The 20,861-nt window shown below is 48.4% G+C and overlaps 1 protein-coding gene across 8 annotated transcripts; it reads right to left on the bottom strand.

Annotated features, from left to right (window-relative positions):
- Positions 1-4,315: 4,315 nt before the first annotated feature.
- On the bottom strand, positions 4,316-19,750 carry LOC128270718 (troponin I). 8 transcript variants are annotated; one of them, XR_008269204.1, is made up of 8 exons: positions 19,598-19,750; positions 18,308-18,478; positions 18,113-18,236; positions 12,368-12,468; positions 6,788-6,831; positions 6,575-6,716; positions 5,117-5,921; positions 4,316-4,652 (listed from the first exon to the last, which is right to left on the bottom strand). XR_008269204.1 is itself a non-coding variant. In XM_053008136.1 (7 exons), the coding sequence occupies exons 2-7, from the start codon at positions 18,449-18,451 to the stop codon at positions 4,575-4,577; spliced, it is 633 nt and encodes a 210-aa protein (XP_052864096.1). In that variant the 5' UTR covers positions 18,452-18,478; positions 19,598-19,750; the 3' UTR covers positions 4,316-4,574. The 8 variants fall into 8 exon arrangements, 4 of the variants coding, with proteins under 4 accessions (XP_052864096.1, XP_052864103.1, XP_052864117.1 ...); XR_008269205.1 differs by lacking the exon at positions 12,368-12,468 and adding an exon at positions 14,298-14,398; XR_008269207.1 differs by lacking the exon at positions 12,368-12,468 and adding an exon at positions 15,397-15,497.
- Between the last annotated feature and the right edge of the window lie 1,111 nt (positions 19,751-20,861).

Below are 20,861 nucleotides of genomic sequence, written 5' to 3' on the forward strand. Positions count from 1 at the left end.
GTTCCAACAGCACAGTTCCATTCAATTTGGTGTGCGGATTGCGAATTTCTGCTTCCGAGAAGGTTGAAAAAGTGTGCACAAGGGCCTTCGGTGAGCAAGCTCTATCGAGAAAACAAGAGTTTTTGAGTGGTACAACGTGTTGGGAGAAGGAAAGCGTTGAAGGCACAAGGCACGGCCAGTTAGACCATTATTATCAACTGATGAGCTCGACACGTCGATAAATTCAAACAATTAGGGATCCAATATCGTTGACAGTTGACACTGCCTTGATACCTTGATGATCTTGTTGGAACATTAAAACGATCAGTGGAAACCCTTTTCGAGTGATCGTGTTTGGGCATTATAAAAGAGAAATGCATCGATTGGTGCTAAAAAAGGTGATGTTTTTGCATCACATTTTCGTCCGCAAACTCGACCCATATACATTCCACAACCACCGTGTTCGCCTGACCTGGCGCCAGGTGACTTCTGGCTTTTCGCTAAACTCAAGAGCTCGTTCCATGGACACCGTTCGGAGTCTATAGAAGAGATAGAAACCGAATCGAAGAACACATTGAAGGCGAATTCCCAGCAGCACTGGCAAACGACCCGGAAGAAGCCGACCTCTACTCCAAAATATAAATCAACAAACCATCCAAAACAATAAACCAACAAAACGAAACCATCCATTACAACAAATCAACAAACCCGCAAAAAGAGATGAAAGAAGCTTCAAGCTCAAAGTATCTATAATAAAGATGTTGATGTTTGACGACGGCATGTTTTGACAAGTGGAAAACACGTTACCTCAAGTATGCAATACACTCCGGGGTTCAGGACTACTTTTTACACACCAATTTTCGTTATTTGTTGGCCACAGTAGTAATAAAAGAACACCCATAAAACCCATTTGTTCCCCTGCAGCGGTGGTTTCGGAGCGCTGGTACATTGCAGAAGTCCAAGTGCCCAGCGCCCAATGGGGTTAAGGAGGGACATCGAATCGAAATAGTAAATCGTTAAAAATAAACGTCAAAACAAGGCAGCACATTAAACGGGACGGTAATACCGGCCATTATTGGCGCCACCGCACGTGGCCAAGGGCAACACAGCAACAACAACACTCTTACAGGTGGTTGTAGCTGGTGGGAGGCCATGCTTCTGCATGCGGTTGTGGTTTGGAGTTTTCTTTCTTTTCCTGCGTACGAATGTAGGGGCGGCGGCTTGGGTAGGCTGCGGTAACCGCCGGTCACAATGGAGCGGTCGTCCCCGGTGCCCGGTTGACGTACTTATTGACGCGTGAAACCGGAGCTTGGAAACCCAAAAACAAGGGAAGCCAACCCAACTTCACTTCCGTTTGCCAAACACACACACATACACTCCCATTCACGCACAGACACCAACAAACGGCCATTAGTGATCCGATGCGAAATGTGCCGCGCGTGGGGCGAGAGTGCGGAGCCTGAACTGAACTTTGGTCCTGCAGGTTCTTCACACCACCGCATGCTTACCTCCCACCGCACCACAGTAGCTTAGCAACGCCCTGACCTGTCCCGACCCTGACTGACTGACGGGATGGGATGGAGCGGAAGCGGTCACGAAAAATCGATCCACGATCCGGCTCGCGGACTATGGATTCTGGAACTTAGGAATTCCGCGCGAACCGACGCACTCATCGGTCCCGTGCCCTGTGACAGCCCCGTGCCGGCCCGCGTACCTCACACTCGGTTGAACTTGGTCCTCGGTAGCCCCGAGGCCTTCTCCTGCAGCTCCACTAGCAGGTTGCCAGAGCACAGCCGAGTGCCGCTTGACACGCGAGAATAGAACACTAACGATTTTTTTTGGTCCGGAAGGCCACTGGTCGCCGACTTGGGTTACTCCGGTCTCACGAACCGGTCCACACCAGAGCGCAGTGGGGGCGTGGGGCTAGAGTGCACAGCAGTGCGCAACAATTTTGTGTAATGCCTGCCCGTAGCCTGCCTGCTACCGCGGCGAACTCTCGGTCCGGTTCCGCTCCTTTGAAGGACCCCCCTTCGAAGCCACGGAGGCCACGGTCATGCGCGTTGCGGCACTAGGTCATCCGAGCCCCCTTTCATTTGGCTAGAATCCCATGACAGCTACTCCTCATCCACCACACACCATCACCACGCTGGCACCGTGTCGGGAGGGCTCGTTTCTCTCGGCCATTCTTGGAACGCTGTCTATTTCGGCTCGGGGCTACATTTGGAACGCACATCGGCTGCTGGTTAAGGGGCTTACAGCAACTGCAAGGGGATGAGCTGCTGCTGGAGTAGAAGACCACAATGCACAATATTAAAGCAAAAGAAATTGGCAAGGAGTTTGTTCCCAGGCTAATTGGGCGAACGGTGCGTGGTGGTGCTTCGCCGACATTAAAACAAAAGCAAAATGGCCAAGGAAAGGCGTGCAAGTTTCTTGCAAAATGGGCTGCCGCGGACTCCGCTGTACCTGCTGACTGGGTTTACAGTTGAAAATCAGGTGAGGCATCAGTACGCGTTGCCATGTAACTTGATCAAGCCCTCGCCGTCTCCAGAACGCTCTGTTAAAAAGGTGTGTCTGCGTACGCACCAAACCGCACGCAATATTGCGCAAAAATCCCCCCACGACTTAGCTGAGACTCGAACCAGTTCTTGTATTGTGGCCAGCAGAGAGCGCTCGCGGCAGCGCCGAGAACTGTCAATTTTCGGATGCCGCCGGATGGTCGGTTCACGTTCGAGCATTTCGATGTTCCGTTCGAAACCGTTTTCGTTTCGCCACTCTCTTCTATTCTGAAGACTAACGGAGACGGAAATAAATGCAAACCCTGGGGCTGGTTTGTACGTACGGGCCTTTACCAAAAAAAATGAGGACGTTTAGTGAATCTAAGCAATCAAAAGGTGGGCGAGTCATTTTCTTCTTCTTCTTCTTCTTCCTACGTTTTTCTTTTCGTATAAACAAAATAATAAAAAAAGAGAACTATATCAAGCACGTGTGAAGCGATGGCTGCGCGTTCGGATTATACAGCAGAGGTGATCTCTTGACGGTTTATACCACACGCGCGCTTTTTTAGCTGTTTAGCGGCAGCGCTCTCGAACGAAAACGAAGCACTAACACACACACACACACACACACACACAAAACAAGGAAGGGGAGGAGACCGAAACCATAAGATCCTAATTCTTGTCATACGCGTAGACGGCACGGCGCTGGCCTATGCTGCGATGTGCTGCTGATCTGCTCAGCTAGAGCTAGCAGGTGATTTGACTTACTTCCTAGTCCGAACGAGAAACGAGGTGATAGAGGAGAAACGTATGTGCTAACTTAAACTATAGCTTAATCAGGCGTCATCATCGCGTCCGGCTTTATCCAGTGTGGCGCGGCGCGCGGTGAAATGGTGGTACTTCCCTCGTGGTGGTGGATACAGAAAATCGATTTCTTCGGTTGGCTCCCAGCAGTTCGTAGATCGTCGTTAGTTGCCTTCGGTTGCGCCGGTAGATCCCTCCTGTCGGATCGGGTCAGAGAGATAGGACGAAAGAAAGGACGAGAGCAATCGGAGATCGGGTCAGCGCGCGGCTCGGACATCCAGCGGAGGAACACGGATTCGAGTGAGCAACAATCGGGGAAAGTCGGGACGGACACACAGACGCAATAGTAGTAGCAGACACATGAATCACGAATCGCGAGGCGACGCGTGACATTTCGGACGGACGACTTCGGACAGCACACAGCCACTTCGGACGGCAGCCCCGTACCTACTTACAGCGAACACCAACTAGTGGGCACCATGCTTGGATGTTTGGTTCATTTTGAGTTGCTGTCGATCATTCTTCGCCGTCGTCGTCGTCGTCGTCGTCTTCGTCATCGTCGTGCGCCATCCGTGGGCCCGTGTGGGGTTGGTGGGTGCGCCACACTCTATGTTTCCGCAGTTTCCGCCGCTTCCGCAGGCTCCTCAGGCTAGTACAGAATGGGGTTTTGGTTTTGGACAACATCCGTTAGAGCGGTTTCGAGGTTTCTCCGGGGCTTTGTTTTTAGTTACTCATTGGAACTCTTTATTAAACAGCAAAAACTGGTAAACAGAGCAACACGGGGAAAACGCCTTGTTGTCGGGAAAGATTCAGGTGTCTAGGTGTGTTGGCAGAGTTACCACAGTGAATGGCCGAGAACGGAGAGAGAGCAGCACCAGTAGATCGGTGCCTCTGCCGACTGCAGACCTCCACGATCGTTCACCGAGGCACACTTGGGACTGGCAACACTGGTCGGTGACTATTCTGTGAATTCGGTACGTCCCTTTCGCTCAGCGCGGCGACTGGCGGCTGGAGGCATTGGTTTTGTGTGGAGGTGGTTCATTGGTTCACATATATCTTTATTATGAAAATCATGTTACGGAGACGGTTACGGGTACAAAACGAAGGATGCACACAGAACACCGAAAGTGTTGTTGTTTTTGATCTGTTTTCTTGCTCCAAAGACACTGCTTCTGCTGGTGAGAAGACACATGTGGGCACATGGGAAGGGGTGAGAAGGTACGGGTCGGAGGTGTGTCGAGGTTTAGGTGGACTTCGGGACGGGCGTAGGGTTCGTCAGCTGCGGCGAGCTGGCGTTCATGCCTCGGCCTCAACCGCTTCGGTCGTTTCCTCTTTTACCTTGGCGTCGCCCTTCTTGGACCAGTCCGGCTTCTTCTGCTCGTCCGGGCGAAAGATCCGAGAGGGAGAGTGGGAGAAAGAAAGACAGAGAGAGAGAAAGAGAGAGAGAAACGAAAACGATATTAGAACCGGGTGGAACGGATGAGGCGGGATCATTCGGGGAATATCGAAAACCGAAAGTGTCACAATCGAACTGAAAACAAAGTCAAGAAAGTTAAGAAAAAAAACCAACCACACACACAGCTCGAAAAACGGGAACTTTGCCGCCGGAACCCACGGAACCCCACGAGGGCTTCTTGGGTTCTGTTGGGGATGAAGTCCCCGGGACTAGGGACTAGGACTACTATAAAGGGTAGGCCGGGCAGCCTAGCGGGACTCGGGTGTCGGTGAGGGAAGAACGGTCAAAGGGGGTCTATAACTATCAAATGCGAATGCGGTGCTGAAAGCGATTCCATGTAACCACACGTCAACTAATTAAGGATCAGTTTTGTACCATTTACCTGAGCGAGGAGCTGATACCTCGTATCTCGTCTACTGGTGTGGTTGTATATGTAGGTGTTTGTTTGTGTAGGTAGGTCGATAGGAAGGTACTCGTACCCTCTCTATAGCTCTTGGGTTTTTTTTTGTGGGGACAATGAGGATGTTGGAACCTTCAAATACGCAGCATCTCAGCCGGTAACGCTGGCCCCGGCGGAGTCAGCAGCAGCAGCCACGAACAACACAAGAATGGAACGACGAAGACTGGATAGCTCGCCCCGCTGTACTAATGCGCGAGGAGGGAAAGAGCCTGGGTCTAGCAACTGAAGACCCGAAGACCCGGAGACCCGTTCTTTTGCATGACACAGAGAAAGTAGCTAGCATATATGCTCGATCGGCCTTAGATTGATTTATTTATTTGTGTGTGTGTTCCATGTGTGTCGGATTTATTGTTTTTATCAGCGGTCACCACGGGGGCATGTCCACCACCTGGACAACAATCTGGAACAGGATCTGGATCGGCTCCCTTGTGGGACTTCCTGCATTAGGCTTGTGTGTGCTTGTGTCGATAGACGTGTCTGTGTGCGTGTGTGTGTGTGTGTGTGTTTGGTGTAGGGGAGGAGTGACTTGAGTGACTTGGGTGACGTTGGGTTTTGGGGTACGTGTGGCGTGTGTATCTGTGTGGTGTGGTTTGTGGGAGTTTGTTGCCATCAGCGGTGTGTGTCGCGGTATGGCATGGACTATTTGCTAGGTGGTGCTATCTCGGTGCACGCGCCGCCGTCCGCTACTCTACTTTTTCTGCCAATCAGCCTTCTCCGACTTCTTTGCCTGTTGAAAAACGAACCGAGCGGGATGGTAACGGTCAACCCATCAGTGATCCAATTTCAATTTCAGCAGCACAACTTGGCGATCGTCACAGCAAAATGCAAAAACACGTGTGTGTGACGAAAGTTACGTCAAAACGTCAAAATTGCGTAACAACAAAAATGCTACGACTTTAAAGCTGCGCGTAGCGCCAGTAGAGAATAGTGTCCGGATAGTGCCGGGGCCGGCTCCAAAAAGTATATCCTTTTGGCTCTACACCGGCCCGGTGGCCATGTGCAGCTGGAAGCGAGATGGCCAAAATCTGAGGACCAGGACAAAGGTCCAACCGGAACGATCGTTCCGCAACGCGAGGGATGATCTGCCGACCACTTGGACCCTGTATCTGATATGGTATCCTCAAACAAAAAAGGGTTGAGGTGGGCAAAACCGGACGCTGGAAGGTACGCATACGGTACGTATACGGAGAGTCGATCAGAAACGGCGAAAGGGTCCCTCGCTACGCACTCTGGGCGTAGCGAGGATCGTAGTGTGTCAAAAATCAATAGCTTTCAAAAAGAAAAACAAAAACACAACAAAAAAAAACAAAAATGTTCCCCCTTTACCTCGGGAGCCACACGGCCCGGGACACGGCCGGCGCCCTCGAGCACTGCACTTACCTCCTTGTCCTCCTCCTCCAAGGTGAATTCCTTCTTCTTGACAACCTTGAGCTGGTTGCGGAAGTTGAACTCGGCGGCCTTCTTCTGGAGCTTGGCGAACTTGTTCTCGTACTTCGAGACCTTCTTGAGCGTTGGCTTGACGCTGTGAGAAACGACAGAGAATACAGCGATGAGCTTTGCATTCCAGGTTCTGAGCTGGGTGGTGCTACTTACAATTTACCGCGCAGGTCGTTAACCTGGGCATTCAGGTCGGAAATCTAATCAGGTCCACGTTGGTGGTGGGCGTTCACGGTGATGGCGGAAACGAAAGACAGATTGCTGTTAGAATAGTTGCGGGGGATCTCGTAGCTCGCTTTCGCGTCGCGAAATGGTTGCTTTATTTTTTGTGTTCTTTATTCAGCAAAGGCAGTATACACTATAGGCGCGAACCAGGCGTGTGTTTGACACACAGCCCTGTGTGTGCATGAAACGCGTTGGCGTATGAAAATGGGCTGCTAGAGGTGGTGTGCAGGTGAAGTTCCAGAAGCTCGCTCGGGCACTACGGTCACACACACACACACGCACGCGAGGTGGGTTCATGCACCATGGGGTCAGTCAGTAGATACGGTTCACATACACACACAGCCACACAGACACACACATACATATACATATACACGCACACACACGAATAAACCCAGCCAGGCTGGTCCGGTCCAGAGGCGGTGAGATCTAGCCGCCGCCGCTAGTGGCTCTAGGCGGCGGCAGGTGGGCAGACGGAAGCGGTAGGCTACTGCTGGTTAGTGTAAGAAACTCCGCTAGGTGGCGCCACTGCACACGCCTTACGGCACTAACCGAGCTGACCGAAAGTGTACTTTCTGACAAGCTCTACATGGGTGGGAATGGGAGGGCGCAAAACAGAGCGATTAGGTCTACCGGTAAAGGATCTACAGGACGAGGAGGAGGCACTAGCGATTGGCTGCACAAAGACATCATCTGGGCAGTTGGAGCTACGCGAAGCAGAGGAACGAAAACAGGTACAGTTGGTTGGTTGGTTGGTTGGAGGCGCGGTGGAATGTCTCCGTCGGTGAGGAGGCCGTAAAAGTGTGTGTGGAAGGATGTGTGTGTGTGTGTGGGTGTGTATGCGTTCGTGTGTGGTTTTTTTTGGCAAATTTATTGGGGTCCTTCCGTGTGGCGTCCAAATGAGGGCCAATCAGTAGGCCTTATCCGGTGAAAGCCATATCTTTTTTTTTCATGAGACAATTGTGTTAGCCAATGTGGTAAAAAAAACATAAAAATACAAAAAAATCTTCTGTGTATTCTATCGCTGTGCTCCTGCACGCGGCTTTCCTGTGCCCCATACTACGCTGAGGGGATGTGTGTCCGCGTTTCATTTCGTTTACGTTTACGAGTTCCGTTCCTGACAAACCTGGGGATCACGATCACGCACGGACTATTGTCGCAAGGCGAGCGATTGATCGGACACAGCACAATCGGACCTAATAACCATTAGATAGTAAAGGTACGGTGCGGCTGGGGCCCCTGGCTGAAGGGTAGCCGGCTGCGTATTCTATACGATCTCCAGGTTGTTCCCGCTCAGAGTCTCTCTTTGTTCATCACGTATGGGCGAACGTACTGCACAGTATGGCATCATAGCGAGATCATAGCCTAGCCTGTCAGCCTCACATCACATCTACGGTCAACCGTCATGCGAACCATTTGTTACTACAACAGTTGATAGTAGAACGAATAAGAACAACAGGGGTACCTCTGGAGAGAAGAGTAGAAGTAGAACAGCGGGAAACACATAGAGGATTAACGCAAACAATTGGTACAGGGGGGAAACGAGTTGACGAAAGGCACAAAAATACACAAAAAGACGACTGAAGAGAGAAAGGGAGAAGAAAAACAAAACAAAACAAATTCAAAGAAAATAAGAGACAGAGAGAGAGAGAGAAATAGAGAGAGAGAGAGAAAAAGAGAGAGAAAAAGAGAGAGAGAGAGAGAAGCTCACAATGTGAGAGAAAGGGTCGAGATAGTAGAAAACAGATACTAAATGGAGAGATAATGGAGCACCCCGTCGTATTTTCCCAGGGCACCAGAATAGTACTGAGGCGCAGATCCAAAGATGTTGGCTTTTTGTTTTGGTTTTTCTTTTTTTCTTTTTGTTATTGTTTTTAGCCTGCCTAAGCAGTGTTTTGATTGTCGCAAGTTGTTTCAAACCGAGTGTCAAATAAGTACGAAACAGTAACGTTTTTAACTGAGACAAAAGAAGAAGAGAAATGTAACTGGCAAAAAACTAAAGAAAAGAACAAGAATAGAACAGAACGGCTAAAAAAACAAGAGAACAAATGTGAACAACAAAAGCAAAATTATAACAAACGAAACCATAACAAAATAATACTAAAAATGTTCATGTTTTCTGGCATCGTACGCCGCAATACTAAACAAGACAACACGCTGCATCAGGGGATAAAAGATAAAAAACAAAACGAAACAAAACAAAATGCTCAATAGGGGGACCGGGAAAGGTGGTGTTAGTTAAAATCGAGACACAACAAAGACGATGAGCAAAGGAAGTAACAAATAAAAAAAGAAAACTAGCAACTAGCAACACAAACAGTAACAAAACGTAATCTATCTTCTTAGAGTGGTGGCCAAAGTTGTTGGTGGTCACAATGACAGTTTGTGACCAACATGAAACTGAAATCAACGAAACACCGACAACGATAAGAAAACAGCCTAGCTAAAACAAATGAGCTCAACAAACAAGCGCTCCGCTATTAGAACGAGCCGCACAAACGACATACAGCCAACAAGTGGTAAAAGTTGTACACTCAACACAAGTGCAAGAAGGGGTTCATTTAGTGTCGCTTCGAGCCTAACATCGAAGCCGCGCGCTACGGTTCTCTAAAACCGGGGAATCTAAAATGGGGGAATAGGGATATCCTTGACTACGACGCGCGAAAGAGGAAGTTGAAGGGGTGGGGTGGAAGAGCAGCTAGCTGCTTATCCCAGCAGAGCAAGCAGGGTCTGCTGAAGACGCAGCGACAACACCGTCTCGGATCGGATCGGAGCAATCGGACTTGACAAGTGGTGTAACAGTAAGAGAGAAAAAACAACAGATAGAGGGCGAGAGACAGAGAGAGAGAGAGAAAGAGAGAGAAGTGGATGGTCGTTGTTAGAACGGGGAGTAGTGGAACGGGAAGTGTTAAACATAGATCAGCCATAAAACAAAAGAAAAATAAAACAAAACAGACAAACAACTAAGTCAAACAGAGATGCGGGCAACACTGCGGACCTCACTGCGGTGTTAGCTTGCTGGCTAAAGCCCCCCGCCCCATCCGCACTAACACTCAACACGTTCCGGGGTTGCTACGGTTGCTATCTGTGCCATACTGTCGTACTTTTGAACTCTTGCTTTCAGCATCGAAAGCCTAAACCTAGGTGTCTACGCGCCACGAGCTTCGGCTAGGAGAAACTTGGTTGAAACTTTTGGCATCTCAACTGCTCGTCCCGGAAATGGTGGCCTTCTTAGGTGGCCAAGAGACTGTGTCTGACGTCCGATTCACCCGATCGATGTGTATGTATGTGTAGCTAACGGGATTTGTATTCGTATGCTCGTCAGTTCGTAGGTCAAGTATTCGAGTATGTTGATTGTGGGGAGTTCTGGGTTTTCGTCTCAAATCTTCAAGCTCACCGCGCTGTGAGAGGCATAGTGGCCGTAAATACAAGCAGGCCTCAGTGCAGGCCCCACAGTCTTTACCAATAACCACCACACGCACACCTGTATGCACGCACGGCAGACCACGAGCATCGGGATCTGGGGATGTCTTGGGGATAGGGATAGTGTGAAGCTCCCTCCCTTTCTCAAATGTTCAAGATTACTAATCAAAACAAAAAAAAAACACGATAAGAAAGAGTAGATAATAATAGAATAGAGATAGAGATAGAGAGAGAGAGAGATGGAGTGAAATAATACGAGTTAAGCCAAACAAGTAAATGAAGGGGACGGGAAAGAGAAAAAGAGATATAGAGGATAAAAAGAAACACGTAAAACTATGTAAACCTGTTTAGAAAACGGACTATGTTCAGAGCAAGCAAGGAGAGTAACGAAAAGCCAGCATGCTACACATCTACCACATATGTTACAAGGGTTCTACATCCTACGCGGTGAATGAGGTAAGTGGCGGGCCGCTGGTGGTGTGCAAAGTACTACCAGTGCACGATTCAGACCACGGCACGGACCTGGGCCGCGTGTGTGATAATAAAACTAAAATCACGTTCTGATTGTAGCACCAGAGGCACCAGAATAGTACAAAAACGAATGATATGTGTTAAGCACAATTGCGAAGTTTCGAAGAAGAAAAACAAACCAGGTGAAGCAAACCGTTATAGGAAGGAGTGAGCAAACATTACACCAAAAGTAAAAAAAAGCACAAACATCGTACGGGGGAATTGAATGATAATGAGCGTTCATGAAAAGAAAAATAAAACAAAATAGAAACAACAATCCGGACAGGAATCCGCAAATCCTGAGTGAACTAAAATTCGGTTACATTAGTGTGTATGTGTCCGTGTGTATGCATTACTACGTAATCATTTGACATCGATTAGAACGACAATGTTTGGTATGGTACAGAAAATGGAACGAACATCAAAGTACAAAAAACCAAAAACGGGGTTGTGCTTTCGCATGAAAAATAGTCCAGCTTCGGTACCAGCTTCGCAAGCGGTACTTAACCGCCCTCCCCCCACCCACGGTACGCAAGGACTCTCTCGGCATAGATGAGAATGATGGTATTCTCCGGTGTGCTCTGGCTAGCACTTCCACCACGTGCCAAGCTCAAATCGAGTGTGTGTTGGGCCAAGCCATGGCGCCCTTTCCAGCTTGTGGAAGAAAACAAATGCTAGATGAAAACCCAAACGAATATATATGCAAACAAGCCATCTCTAAGCGAATGGACGAACAACAACGAATTGTCAAAAATGATTAAGAAACAAAGAAAAACAACTAAACGAACTAAATGAATGTAGTAAAACCAACGACTACTGTTTGGGTGCCTGCGAATCGGTAATGAATAAATCAAAACTCTGCAAACTCTGCCTAATGAACCAGGTGAAACAGAATAGAATGGACGACGGGAAGTTGGGCGCGTGGAACGTAGGAACGTATTATGATGATGATATCAGGGTGGGGGGGTGGGTGGTGGTGCGGGAGGAGCTCGAATGGTACATTCCAGGTGTGATGGGATGAACGTAGAAACCCAAAAAAATAGAGAGTTTTCCGTTTTAATTAGGTGAAATGAACTTGGGAGCTCACCGGTGCTAGGTTTAAGTACGATCAAACAGATATCAAGTTAAAACTCATAAATAAAACCAGAGTAAACAAGAGTAAATGAGTACTGTAACAATGCTAAGGTAAACGTAACGTAACGCGTCAAGTTCCAAACCGAAAATTACAGATAACAACATAATCAAAACATCCCGTTACGATGTGCGCAATTGATTGATGATCAAATCCTTAGTTGGGAGCTTAAGTTTTGTGATGGACATGGGTCGGAGGAGGATAAAGATAAACAAAACAAAAGAAATAAAAAACGATAGCAAAAGTGAAGAAAAAGTCAATGTAAAACTTAAAGTAAACGTAAGTACAAAACAGAAAAAAAAACCATGGAAGTAAAACAAAAATACGGGGAGTGTGAAGTGACACGAAGTGGATACGGGCACTGATTTTGGTTTGGTTTTAATGGTGTTTGATGGCTTGTTCTGAACACGGTATTTTTTTTTCAAAATTCATTCAAATGGCAGTACCTCCCAATCTCTTTTCCGGACCTCATATTCCAAATCCCATTTCTGGCCTTCACACGTGTACATACGGTTGTAATATTCTTTAACAATGTCTTTCAACTGGTCTGCAAATGGGAAAAGCGAGTATTGTACACTGTGAGTCACGTGAAAGCACAACAGTTCGAATAAACGACAATTAGAGAGAAATGGAAGGAAACAATAAAAAATACAATGAGCGCTGCGCTACATGAGGGTAACGAACTACAAATGAGGCGACTGGGGGAACGAGTGGGCTCTTATGACGGTAGGGTACCAACAGAATGGGGTCTTAAACGGTACGCGATGGGCTGACGTGATTTGGCAAACGGCCATACTGGCCAACTGTTCGGATCTACGATGGTACTACCACCGCAGCGTCAGCGTCAGTACATTGACAGGTCCAATCGAGAGCAGAAGTACAAGAAGAAGAAGAAGAAGTAGCGAATGGAGATGGAGCGAAAAGGTGTGCACGAGTGAGAGGTGGAGAGAGGCGGCCATCGAAAAGTGTGAGATAAACGCATCCCATCCGTAGTTCACTGGCCGGAGAAGAAACGATAGAAAGTGAAGAAGAAAAAGTACATTGGAAAGTAAAACTAAAACCAAAAATAACACGAATAACAACATAAATCAAACAAAACAAGTAAGCCGTGGCTGAGCTTGACAGACAGAGAAGACACAAAAAGTTGTACCTGATAACAAGACGTACTCTAAATCAAATGTGAATCACACGGATAAAGAATGGGTGAAAAGTTGGAGGAAAAATGGAAAAAGAAAGAGAGGAAGGAGGTAGAGAAATATTACGAAGAACCAGAGAGAAGCAGATGACGACACCTCGATGACCACCACCGAACGAAGACGACGACAAACCAATTGCAATCTCAAGAAAGCGCTGTACAAAAAACAAACACATTGCAGCAAACAAATGTTTCCGCATTTGTTTCATTGCTCAAAACCCCAAAACGAAACCTATCGGTGTTCCTACTACATTCGAAGGTGTAAAAACTGCATCCTGCTGCTGCATGTTCTTACTGTTACGCAACGCATCGTGTGTCGTGGGAAATTCGAAAAAAAAAGTTCATACTAAACTATATTTTCTAAACTTTCCGACGGCATTTTTTGTATTTTTTGTTTTTTTTTTTCATTGGCAAATAAAGAGCTTTTTCCATTGGGCTGTTGGGTATGTATTCTGCGCGTGTGTGTGTCTGTGTGTGTGTGTGGAGGGAAGAAGGGTATTCGGTGTAAGGCTAAGATTCCATGCCTGTTGTGATGTATCAGACCAGACCAGATCAGTGAAATCGCAGTCGGAGGGGTTTTGTTGTTGTTTTTTGTTGTCTTTTCGGGTCTTTGGGGTTGGTTGGTCAAAACATTCACATTTGTGAACTGTTTTGAGTTGAGTTTCGCTAACGTGGAGTGGAGTATAGCATTAGCAAAACGCGAAACGTGTCTAATATTGCACAACACAACGGTAAGTAGCTGCCAATATGTGTTGTTTCTTTTGTAATTAACATGTTCATGTATAAATCCTGACCGTTTTCGTGTGTGTGTGTGTGTATGTGTGTGTGAGTGATGCAGTGGAGTGATGTGAGAGAAAGAGTGTGGGAGAGAAAGAGAGAGAGAGAAAGGCCAGGCATTGATTTGTGTGGGAAACGAAACGAAATTAAAAGAACAGGCCAGTGGATGCTACGTATTGATTGGTGTTTTGTTCTTTTTTTTGGCACACAAAAGAGTTGGCCACTCGCAGAGAAAAGGATATTAAACAAAAATTGCAAGGTTTTGCAAAATTAATGAAAATGAACACGTTATAGTTCTAATGAAGAAAAAGTACATAATAGTATGTATATATAAGTAGATATGTATAGCAAAAAAAGAAACATTCAACCATAGTGATAAGAAAGCGACAGCGCAAATGCTTTACCTCAAACTGTTTCAATTTTTCCATTCTTTCTAAATCAAATTTGTCACCTTCCAAACCAAATACCCTTTTCCAATATTCCTTACATATTGTCTGTAGCTCAGCTGGTAGAGAAAGAGAGAGAAAGAGAGAGGTAGAGGTAGAGAGAGAGAGAGAGAGTTGGGCAAGAAGGCTAAGCATTATTGTTCTTCAGTTCCTTTAGTGTTTTCATTGCCGTCGAAGCAGTAATCGAATGTCGCCAGGCAATCGTTGCCGCGAGGATGTGGTGGATGATCGAACGGACGAACGGATGCGACCGTCGAAACCGACCGTTCCTTGGGTGCGTATGTGTCTGTGTGTGTGTGTGTGTGTGTGTGTGTGTGTGCATGTGTTTTGTTAGCTCCAGTTGATGCCGCACTTCAAGAACCGCACAAAAGAGGAAATGGAACGCTGAATGGCAGACCTGTCAAACCCTACACGTCAGTAACTGAATGGTTTTTCGTACAGGAAGGTCGGTGTCCGTGGAGTGAAGGGACGTAGAGGGACGGTGCGAGATGCGTCACTGGCAGCATCGTTAATTGTCGGGCAGCCTCGAGGCAGCGGTAGGTGTCAAAGGCGCAAAAACACGGCGGCAACGGCGACTGCTACTGCGCTGCAATGGCGGCGGTGACGGCGGCGCTTGGCATTGGGGCTTGGAATCGCGCGCAAATGGCAGCTGGCTGGCGGGCGCAGCATATCCTATCCTTTTGCTACGAGGTGTTTCGGTCATGTCAGTCACAGGTCAGGCTTGGACAGGCTTTGGTGAGCGCGCAGAGAGCAGAGTAGAGCGCACTAGTCGAGGCGAACGAAGGTCTTAAGGATCTGGCCGGGACACCAGGCCTTGCTATACGGGCGCAGGGCACACAGCGCGAACACGGGCTATGCAGGTAGTTGCAGATGCGCAGCGCGTTTGCCCCCGCCCCCCAAGGCAGGTGTACGAACCGAGCCAAACGAAACACGATAGCACGATGGAGAAAAAAAAGGCACCAGGCGAGGCGAGAATACGAAGAAGAAAAGGCAGTAGTAGTGGCAGTAGTACTAGTAGTAGAAAGTAAAAACGCAATCGAGATGGTGTGTTGCTTGCCTCCAAGTCCTTCCTAGCCACCTCATACTCATAATCAATTTTCTCGCCCTCCAGGGTACAAATTCGTTTGTGGTACTCTTTGCATATGTGCTTCAGACTGGCTACAAAGGAAACAACAAGCAGAGGTAACACACAACACAGGATCAGTAGTGACATATGACTGAATGGCTCGGCCCTGTCCAGCCGGCAGTCCAGCCGTCGATAACGGCCCCCAAGTCCTCAACGGCGCCAGGCTCGCAAAACCCAAACCCCCTACCCGCCCCCGAAGATGGTCGCACTGGCAGGGACTTAAGGACTCTGTGGGCGGGGGTTGGGCGTGTTGGGATCACATCAAAAACGGGCAGTTTAGTCACAGAACAATTACCACATTACAACAAATGGCCACCGAGAGAGAGAAAGAGCGAGAGAGAATACGCAACCGATAACGTAACATTCGATAGCTGCTAGTCACAGAACAACAAACGGGAAACATGTATGGGTGAGTGTGTGTGTGTGTGTGTATATGTATGTATATAATCGCAGCAAAACACACGATAAACACGATACCGGATAAAGAAAGAATGGCAAAAGAAAGAGAGAGTACACAAGAGAAAGAGAGATAGAGAGAGAGAGAGATAGGGGGAAAGAGTAGTTAACACAATGAAGTGCACGACAACGATGGTTCAGGGTTGTTCTTTTGTTCTGTTCACAGTTCACTGAACTGAAGCGGACAGTAGATGTCCAGGCAAAGAAAGGAACAAGGCATGTGCGGTAGAGGAAAAGAGAGAAATAAAAAGAACGAGAGAGAGAGAGAGAAAAAAAGAACGATCTTGGAGTTCGAATTGGACACACCTTAATCAGGGTGTAGAACCAATGTACGATTCCCCAAGCATCAGCAAGAGTAATAATCCATCGATTAAGGATAAGCAAAACAGAGTACCTGGACGGAACGTGACGGTTCCGTAAAACAGAAAGTAAAACAAATTATAATCCATAAAAAGCAAAAAAGAAAAAAAAACTAGAGGGTTTTGCTACTGCTAAGATCGAGGTTTATAAAGGAGACGCAGGCAAAGATGAAATGAAGCCGAACGAAAAAGAATAGTAGACGAACGAAACGAGGCAGAGAAATAGGCAAAATTGAAATGATCATCAACAGCAAAACAGGTCCACAATACCGAGAGCACGCAAAACAACGAAAAGTAACGGAAAACGTGAAAAACTGGTAACAGAAGGAGAGTTCGCAGAGCATAGAAGATTGAGAGAGAGAGAAAGAGAGAGAGAGAGAGAGAGAGCGCGAGAAACAGAGAGAAGCAAAGGGGCAGCAAAAGGGCGCCTCACGAAGGTGGAACCGCTCGGTTGAACCTAAAGTGTACGTGGCACCTGAATAGGTAGCGTTGATAGTGTAGCGTGTATGTACCTCCATGTCCTTCCTTTTCACAACATACTCAAGATCGTACTTTTCCACCTCCAGGTTATTAATGCGCTGATGGTAGTCGCGGACGACTTTTCTCGCTTGTTCTGCGTGCGCAGATACGGGGAACGGGTGTCGGTGGTTGCACAAAATGGCCGGGTGTTCGTGTGGGCAACATACGGGGCAGATATTTGGTGGGGGGAGGAAGAAAATATAGTTTGGTTTGTTTGTAGTGTACGTAGCTAACGAGAGGCATCGGGACATAGTTAATGCAATATATAATATGTAAAGTGTATATGAAATAGTTTGGTAGAAATAAAAATTAAATCATCTCCATTATCCAATTCGGTTTTCCATTATTGTTTTTTTTTTCTCCAAGTAGATGGGGATTAGAATTCCAAGACTGGCTGGACGAAAACTGCCGAATAAAACCTGCAAGGGTACACTAAAAGCTAACCAAATACTTTTCCGAAGAAATAGTCCGAACAGTCCGCAGTCCAAATCAATCGCAATGCGCGAAAACAAGTAAGCTGAGAAGTAGAAAACGGGAAACGAAAGTCCCAGTGAAAGGCCAAGGTCATCCCGCGTCGGACAGTCAGTGAACACAGCACGCTGAATTGAATAGGAAGGCTCTCTCGGGAAGCGCACTTCAGACCAGAAACCCTACGCCATGAAAGGGTTGAGCCCGAAATCAAAGACGGAACGGGAAATGATCGGTGCAACGGTGAACGGAACGTCTGCTAGAGCGTGCGGAACCCGCGGCTAGATCTGAGGGGTTAGGGATGGCTATCGGTGGCAGGCTATGGCAGGTGTGAGTGACGAGTTACGCGCAGACCTTGCTGCCGCAGACCGGTACGACCACGTGCCACGACGGAGAGTGAGCATGATGCTGGACTATCGAAATTATACGGGAAGGAAGTGAATATGACGGGGAAAGGATACAGAGAGTGAGGGATAGAAAATAGAGAAAGAGAAACAAAATACGGGAAGAAAATGCGTATGAACCGATTGAAACGGGAACGGACAAGATCAGGATGTGAGGAAATACAGGGCGAACCAGCTCGAGAATATGATTTACCAAACCCGGTTGACAATCGGTTTACGAAGATGACGAGAGATAGAGAGAGAGAGAGAGAGAGAAATAGAATAGATGATTCGGACATCCTCGGCTCGAATATGTGGGACGAACACCGATCGACCGACCGACCGGGACCGCTGCCGGGTCCGGAAATAGGTCGATAGGGTGATAGAAAGAAGGGCCGGTGAAGGGACGACAAAGAAAGGCACGCGGACACACAGACACACGGAAGCGCAAGTTTGTGTTACCTTCGTTGGCGTCCTCCAGGTTCTTTGCCTTGCCGCAGCGCTCCTCGATGATGCGCCGACGTTCGGCCGCCTTGCGTTCCTGTTCCTTCTTGAGTTCCTCAGCGGCTTTCTTACGCAGCAGTAACTAAAGGGGGAGCGAGGGGGGGATCATCAGCCGTGAGGCAGGCGCACTCCCAACCCCCCCAGGTCACTTACCCGGAGCTTCTTCTTGCGCTCTGGAGTCATGAAGCCCTTCTTGGCCTTCTTGGCCTTCGAGGCTTCCTCCATGCGCTTGCGCACCTCGGCGCGCTTGCGCTCGATCTCGGCCTGCTTCGCCTTCTTTGCCTCATCATCAGCCATGGCTATGTGGTGGTTGGTGGTTGGTACCTGTACGATTGGCCGCCCGGCGGTCGATGAGCCCAGAAATGAGATCGGGATCGCGGGTGGGAAAGAGGCGAGATATTAGAGAACCAGTGCCAGTGATGGCGATCGTTGGCGGTCTGGTCGTCTGGTGCTGCTGTTGCTACTGGTTCGGGGGGAACGGGGGCTCGGAGCACTTTGCTAACTCGGATTGGGCACCGACCGGTGAGTCAGTCCTTTTTTTTTGGGTCAACAAAATCGCGCCAGTGAGCGCCGATCTTCAGCGCCGCTATTTCAGACCTCCGCGCGCCGCATTCTGGTGAAATTTCTATTTTTAGCACGCCGCGTGCGTGCGTGTGCAACCTGTGCAACCACCGTTGCCACTCGAAAAACACGTCCTGGTTGGTGTTGGTAAGGTTGGTAACCCGACACGCACGCACGACCCGACAGCGACCCGAGTGCGCATGCGGAAGCCCCCTCACAACCCTAATAAGGCAGCCGGCCGCCTTAAGGTGCCGCCGACGGCTATTAATACATTTTCCGAGTCGAGTCGAGTCCGTCGGCAGTCGGACGGACACAGGGCACTAAAAACAGGAAAAAACGAGAGATTTTCCGCCGACCCATGCGCCGACGCATGGGTCGGTCACGCACACGCACACACACGCACGCATGTGGTTCGCGAGAGGGCAAGAAAGACCGCGATCGTCCTGGCCGCATTACGTCACCCGTCAGGCTCTCCAGCCAGCCCGGAGATCATACGGGCGGGGCGGACAGAGGTATAGAGTGACAAGGAATAAGAGGAGCGACTGCTCAGCTTCAGATCCATGCCGTATTATGTAACCAGGCCAGGCACCACACTGCGGGACTTTGGGGTGACAAAACGCAGGATGATAGAAGAGTTGGGCTCGGGTTGAGCAGTGCCCCTGAGAGTGCCTGATGCCCCGGTATCGACCCAACCTCAATTCTTGCACTGTGCCTCTGCGCATCTAGAAGTCGGACAGGAGCAGTTGAACGGTGAAGCCTCCCAGCCAGTAGCAACAGCAGCAGCAGCAGTCATTTGATTGAAGTGAAGTTTCCGGTTTTTAGATGTTCTGGGTCTGCCGCCTGCCTGCCTGCCGGCCCCACACTTACGGGCCCCACACTCACCTCGGCTACGACGACGGGGAAACGATCTGGAACGATCCGAACACAGAAACGGTCTGGTCACTACTGATCGGTGTTGGCGGTGTGCGCGCTCTGTCCGCGAGACTCGGCCGTTGGGGAACTCGGAAAGAATACTGCTCGATCCGAGGCGACGTTGCTGACTGGCCGCCCCGGCCCGGGTAGCGCTCGGGCCGCCTCGCTCGGTGCGCATCCTGCGCGCACGAGCCTGCGCACCTGCGGGGGACGGTGACGTCGGCGCCATGTCGGTTGACCGCAGCGCGCATGCGCCACCGGGGGCGACCAGGAGGGTAAAGTTGCGAAACCTGGCGCACGGACCGAAGAAGCGAGGAAGAATCCGCGCGATCCCGATATATAGTTGGATTTGGAGCACGCGCATGATGCACGCGCGCCGTTGAGCCGTTGGTCCAAATTTTCCACGCTGGATAGTAAATGTGAACATATAAGGCTGTCCAAAAAGTCATGGGCGTTTTTTGCGTGAATTTCAAAGCTTTATTTAATATAAGTACTTTCATTTGTCCGATTTACGTCAAATATGGACCATTTTGTGGAAGATTTGTTGCCTCTTTTAAAATACCTTCATAATGACTCTTTTGTAGAAGACTTAGTAGTTATTGACTAAAAACTCGAGAAATCCATTTTCACAATTATCTTTTGATCTCATTTTTTCATCACTCACGAAATTTTGTAGTGCACGAAAAAGGTGTCAGTTACTTGGTGTAAGGTCCGGACCATATGCGGTCCGGATGCATTAAAACTTCCCAACCAATCTCCCGGACTTTCTGGCGAGTCTCTAAAAACGTGTGTGATATTTCGTTGTCCTGATGAAATACAAGTTTTTTTTCTGTTGGCCGATTTTGGTCGTTTCTGCTAGCTTCGAACGGTGCAGTTCTTGCTAGAAGAGATTTACTGAATTTAGTGTTTGGCTACACGGAAGCAACTCATAATAAACGATTCTTTTCAAGTCCCACCATATACTCATTAGAACCTTTCTAGCGGTGAGTCCTGGTTTGAACACTGGGTAAGGTGCTTCAGCACGCTTAGACCACGATCATTTTCAGACAGGATTGTCGTATGTATCCCATTTATCTTTCCCAGTACCCATCCACTTAAGAAATGGGTCGATTTCGTTCCGTTTGGCCAAAACTTGGCAGATGGAAATTCGATCCATCATTTTATTGGTTTTAATTGATGTGGCACCAAAACATCGAGATTCTTCGTGAATCCAGCTTTGCGCAAATGGCTTAAA

This window comes from Anopheles cruzii, chromosome X (assembly GCF_943734635.1).
Source record: "Anopheles cruzii chromosome X, idAnoCruzAS_RS32_06, whole genome shotgun sequence".
NCBI classification, from domain to species: Eukaryota; Metazoa; Arthropoda; class Insecta; order Diptera; family Culicidae; genus Anopheles; species Anopheles cruzii.